General features: G+C 30.2%; 1 protein-coding gene across 1 annotated transcript; it reads left to right on the top strand.

The window, feature by feature from the left end:
- Window positions 1–316: 316 nt before the first annotated feature.
- On the top strand, window positions 317–621 carry M406DRAFT_223238 (uncharacterized protein; the record flags this gene model as incomplete). The annotated part of the gene is made up of 2 exons (XM_040915644.1): window positions 317–464; window positions 536–621. Coding segments are annotated over 2 exons (234 nt in total), but the record flags the coding sequence as incomplete, so codon positions are not given.
- Between the last annotated feature and the right edge of the window lie 5379 nt (window positions 622–6000).

The raw sequence follows: 6000 nt of genomic DNA, 5'->3' as shown, positions 1-6000 counted from the left end.
CAACTCTAACCCTGGATTATATAATCAATGCTTTATCAGGATGTTAAGTCCTGGATACCTAGTCCCTGTTACTCGTGATCTGTTCTATAACCTGCATGTTGGATGGATTATAATATTATCTCCCTTCTATTGATCGTTATCCCTAATAATCTTCCGTAAGTATCCTGGCAAGTTATTCGCATGCATGATCATGCCTTCCTAATTCGTCATGTTGAACAGAATCTTGAATTCCCGCATTAGCAAATTCTCTTCTGCTTCTGATCCTTCTGTAGCTCTCTCAAAGCCGCACTTCCGTCGTCTCAAGCGTTTTTCGTACATCGAGTCTACCAGTTACGAGATCATGCTGTATTCGTTGTATTTGGAAGAAGGAGTGCAGTGCAAAATGGTTAATGAAGTAAAGAGTTATTCTCAGTATACCAAGCGGAGTTGTTCATGTGATGCTGGCTGGATTTCTATATCCTCTTGTAGATTTTTCTTTCTCTCCTTTTTTTTTTTTTTTTTTTTTTTTTTTTTTATGCTGATAATATCATTTCAGTATCCCGTATTACTGATGAGTTGGTTCATCTGGATAGTAGGGAGATAGAAGAGGAGGAATGTCTGCTAAAATGCCAGCGAGAGTTAGCGAATGCTTAAGCTTATCTTTCCGAGTCCTTAGATCATTTATCTCGTTTGAAGAAGCAATAGCGCTTCCTTCAGGAGAAGGGGATAAAGCTGGTAAACAAGGGCCTGGAGGAGGAGGAGCGTGAGCGTGTGGCTGCTGAGGTGCAGGCTGTGGTTTCCGCAGGGCCTGTTGTTGCTTCTGGGAATTCTTCTTCTGAAGGTTTCGACTGGAATTCTGTAAATGTAGGGAATGCAGTGGTGAATTAGTTGGATTTCCTGGAGAGCGAGGTCTCTGAAGCCCCTGGATCTTGGTTCGGGGCAGAGTGATTGTCTTAGGTGCTAGCTTTCCTTTTCTAATATTCGGCTATCTTTTCCTAAGTATTTTTAATGTTTTCCTGCAGTTCTCAAGAATTTTCGCTTGCTGAATAACCTTTTCATTTGATAAGATATTCCCTTGTATTATCTATGCCTCTATGCTTGAGAATCTTCTTTACTTTGTATTCTGATTCATTGTTTTCTACTTTTGCTGTTTTATTCGTTAATATTTCTTATGCTGCTAATTTCAGCAGTAAGATATAAAAAACTGAATATATTCTTATTCTATAGAGTAATGCTAATTTGTAATTAATTGGAAAGATCTGTTGTAAGATTTTGAATAGTTCTAACTTCTTATAGTTGAATTTATTGCTAGATCTTGTTATTTTGATATTTTTTCGAAATAAATAAATCTTATTTTCTTTTTGTAAGATTGATTTCTTAATTCTCTTGGAGTTTGCATATTATACTATTTATTCCTAAACAAATTATAATTCTAATTAAAGTTTCTTCTAAACTTTCTTAATCTTCTTAATTCTTTTATCTGCAGCTTCTGCATCTGCTTCTTGCAATGCTTTGTAATAAGCTATTGAGTTATATCTATAGAGTATGAAGAATAGTGATTTCTTTATTATGCTTATATTTATGCTATTATAAGCGAACTGTGCAAGAAGCAACAAGTTGATCTAATTGTTCTATTTCTGATTGATATAGTATTGAAGATATTGTTTAATAATCTAATTTATTCTTTCTATTTATTTATCTGTTTATGAATGAAATGCTGTAAATATTCTATAATGTGTTCTAAGCTGTTTTATGAGTAAAGTTTAAAACTTTAAATTGAATTTTCTGTTTCTATTAGAGATTACTTCTTCTGATATGCTGTGATTAGCAATAATCGTTCTAAGGAATGCATATGCAAGTTCCTCTGCTATACTGCTTTTCTTATAAGAAAGAAAATAAGCATATTTGCTTAATCTGCAAACTATTACTAAAATGCTATTATATTGCATTTTAGTTAAAGATTCTTATAAGAGAAATAGCTTGATAATAAAGTTTAGATTAATGAATTACTAAATAGTTATAAATATTAATAAGAAATGCAGTAGTTTGTAAAGCTTATATCTTTCTGCTTTATTCTTCTTGCAGCTATTGCATTATTATAGGATGTTCTCAATTCTTTTCCTAAAGCCTAATAAGCTCTAGTATTTTTTAATACATTCGTAGATTGCTCTAACTCTCTGATATCTGTATGCTAGTATACTGTATACATTTCTAATATAATTGTTTTGTTCTTCTGAAATCATTAATTCTGAATTCTTTTCCAAAGATTCAATTCTAAAAGTAGCATTCAGTTCTCTATATGCATTAATAAGGTTTTCTAATTTATCTTAAGCAAAGATATTCTATATATCTAAAGAGTTTGCATTCCGATAATCTGATCTTCTGCTGAAAGCATCTGCTTATTCATTCTCCAAGCTTTTGCAGTATATAATCTTGAAATCAAACTATAAGAGAAATTCTGCTTATCTAATTTATTGCTTATTCAAAATCTTAGTTATTATGAATATAATCAGATTCTTATAATCCGAGTAAACTATAATTAGATATTATATATTAATAAGATAGTATTGCTACTTCTTAAAAGCTTTTACTATTGTTATGAGTTTCTAATTAGGAATTCTGTAATTGATTTCCAAGCTATTCAACTTCTTTAAGAAGTTGCTTATAATTCTTAAACATTCTTAGTTGTTTTGCTAGCTAAATTATCTTCCAAGTATATATTCTAATGCATCAGTCTCAACTTTAAAGAGTTTATAAGAATCTGCTTTATACAGAATTGGTTCTAAGATAATATGCTTAATAATCTTATTAAAGGCTTCTTATGCTTTGGGAGTTTATTCGAAAAGCTATTCTTTTTTGATAAGATTTGTAAGAAGGTATGCGATTCAGCTATAGTTCTTAATAAACTGCTTATAGAAGTTAATATATTCGAGAAAAAATCTAATATCTCTAACGTTTCTGAAAACTAGCTAATTTCTAATAGCTTTCATCTTATTCTTCTGAAGCTTAATATATTCTAGCTTGATTGTAAATCCGAGATATTCAACTTTTTGTATATAAAAGTAGCTCTTTGCAGATTCTATAAGGAGTTTTGCATTTTGAAGCGTTTGCAATACTATTTTCACATATTTTTTGTATTCTTCTAGTATTTAAAAGAAAATGAGAATATTGTTGAAATAGATAATAATGAACTGATTCAGATGCTTATATAGAATATAATTAATCATTTTCTGAAATGAAGCTAGAGCATTTGTTAGACTAAAGAATATAATTAAATATTTGTAGTATTCATAGCGTATTCTGAAAGCAGTTTTCCATTCTTCTCCTTTCTTTACTCTAATCAGATTATAAGCTTCTTTCAGATTCAGAACTGTAAATCACTATGCTCTTTATAATCTATTTTATAGTTTCTTGATAAATAGTAATGAGTATTGATTCTTGATTGTAATATTATTGAATTGCTTATAATTAATATATAGCTTAAGTTTGCTATTTTTCTTGAATATAAATAGGATAAGATATTCTGCTAATAATTGCAATAATTATATATATTCTTTCTTAAGATTCTCATTAAGATACTTCCGAAGTATTTCTAATCATGCTTTGTTTAGTTTATAAATAGAGAAGAATTTGGACTGTTTTCCTTCTTGTAGTGGAATCTTGTAATTGTATAAGCTGTATTCTGATAATTCTGTATTCAATTCTCTCTGGAATAGTTTCTTAAACTTGTAATATTCTTGTAATATATTCGCAAGTATTAATTCTGATTCTTATACTGTTTCTGCTATCTGAAGAAATAGTAGATATTGTTAAGCATACTTCTTTTTATTTGTTAATATTTTTAAAAGCTTTGAGCGTTTGCTCCGAGCTGAACTGAGCGCTTAAGAGCTTGATTTCGAGGTTTTTCTTGTATAGTTCTATAATTCACATTCTAAAGCTTTTCCTTATTGCTTTAGAGCAAACTAACTTGCTGAGAATCTCGCTTCCGTTATTTTGCTAATCTATTGATGCTCTGATACTATTTGGGTTTGCTTATTACTAGATTCTTCTTCTTGGATTGCTAGCTCTGCTAACTTGAAAGTATATATGAAGTTGTATAAAGCTTCTTTTTCTGAATATTCTTTAATTACTAGCTTCAATTCTGCGCTATTGATTGTAACTATCTCTCTGAGTATAGCTTGTTCTTATGAGATCTAGCTAGTAGTTTAATTGATTCGAGGATTGTGCTTTTTGAGCTATGAAAGCTTTATAATTAGCTCATGCTATGCTATATCCATGATATTAAAAGAAATTCTGATTATATATTCTAGAATTAAGATAGATAGATGATCAGTCTTCTTATTAATTATTTCTTGATTATATGCAATAGATTATTCTTTTATGATGCTAAGAGTATATGAATATCTTTTCCATCTTTATTATAGTTATGCCTGATTAATGATATATAGAAATATAAAGTTTCTCTAAGCATTACTATTCAATAGTACGCTGTATTTATATTCTTAAATATATATATTAAACTTAATATAAGCATAATTTATTCTAGAAGCTTCATATAAAGATCATTCTAATCTGATTATCTGCAATTTCTTTATAAGCAATTCTGTTCTTTTGAGTTTATTAAGAACTATTTATTCTTCTAAGCTTGCTTTGCTGCTTTTTGAGTAAGCTTCTTAGCTTGCTTTTGCTTATATTATTATTATTTCTAATCTTTCTTTTATTAATACTAGTTGCAAATCTTATTATTAATATAAATCATATAGAATATCATCTTATACTGCTATTATTTTATCTTCTTATTTATATATTGTATAGAACAGTTATCTAATAGCTCAATATATGTATTATAGTACTATTTATTAAGAATTTCTCTGAAGCAGAATTCTTTTTCTTTAATAGCCTAAAGGATTTGTTCTGATTCCCTAATAGAGAACTATTCGTATTGCATCTTATCTGAGAAGTGCATTCTGCAGCTATAATAAGTGCAGAAGATTCATGCTAGTTTGTAGTATAGATCATGAAATAAGCTGATCCAAGAGTTCTTATCTTCTTATATCTTGATATTTTGCAAGGAAATGCAGATAAAGAGCTTTTCTAGTTCTATTCTATAAATGAGATATTCAATCTATATTATTTCCTTATTCCATTCAATACTAAAAGGAAACCTTTCTATAGATTTCTTAGATTTATTATTCACAAAAGGCTCTGATGAATCATTGAATTGCTCATTCTGGCTTAATCTTTCTATTGCTTGAGAAGCATCTTCAGTATTATTTAGATATTCATACTAATAATCAAGAAAGTATTATTCTTTATTCATATCCCTAATCATAATGCTTAGCATAGATGATAAAGAATGTTGAAGAGTATCATTGCTAAGCTCTTCTCCTAATGCCTGAATGCTCTGTTCCGCAGTATTAGAGCAGTTCGGATTGCTACTTGTGAAGATGCTAAGCATGCATTCTCGCCCTGCTATCGCTATCTGCCTATAGCGCCTAGATTTCTAAGGAAACTATTCTGAACCTTTCTTACTCGAGAGATATATTAAGCAGTTATTATTGTAGCAGAATATTCAGCTAAAACTTTCATAATTAATAGAATTCAATACTTGCTTCAAGAAAGTATTTTTGCTTAGTTAATTGGATTTCTATTATTAAGCAATATTTATCTAGTGTTGTGGTGGCCAGGGTGGTAGTTCGTGGGATGTGGAGTACAGTGGGTTAAGGGTCTTCATACATATAAAGGATACTACTCACTTTTCAAATTCTTTAGCTATAAGCAACAATGAAGCATTCTTTCTCTTCTTTTCAATTTTGAACCCTTTGAACAGGTCTAAGACAGGTTTTTCACCCTGTTCTTGTGCTCGTGTGGCCTTAGTTTGCTGTCCTTATCTGTACAGGCACGCTTGGGTTGCATGAGCCCTTGCCCATTGCTTCGGCAGCTGTTTGTCCCTTTTTTTTTCTTTCGAGGGCGACAGCGCCCTAGTTCTGGTTCACTAGCATTCTTTCTAAACTGATTGCT

The sequence above is a fragment of the Cryphonectria parasitica genome (assembly GCF_011745365.1).
Source record: "Cryphonectria parasitica EP155 unplaced genomic scaffold M406scaffold_6, whole genome shotgun sequence".
NCBI classification, from domain to species: Eukaryota; Fungi; Ascomycota; class Sordariomycetes; order Diaporthales; family Cryphonectriaceae; genus Cryphonectria; species Cryphonectria parasitica.
The sequence above is the reverse complement of the archived record's forward strand: the minus strand, read 5'-3'. Positions and strand labels throughout refer to the sequence as shown.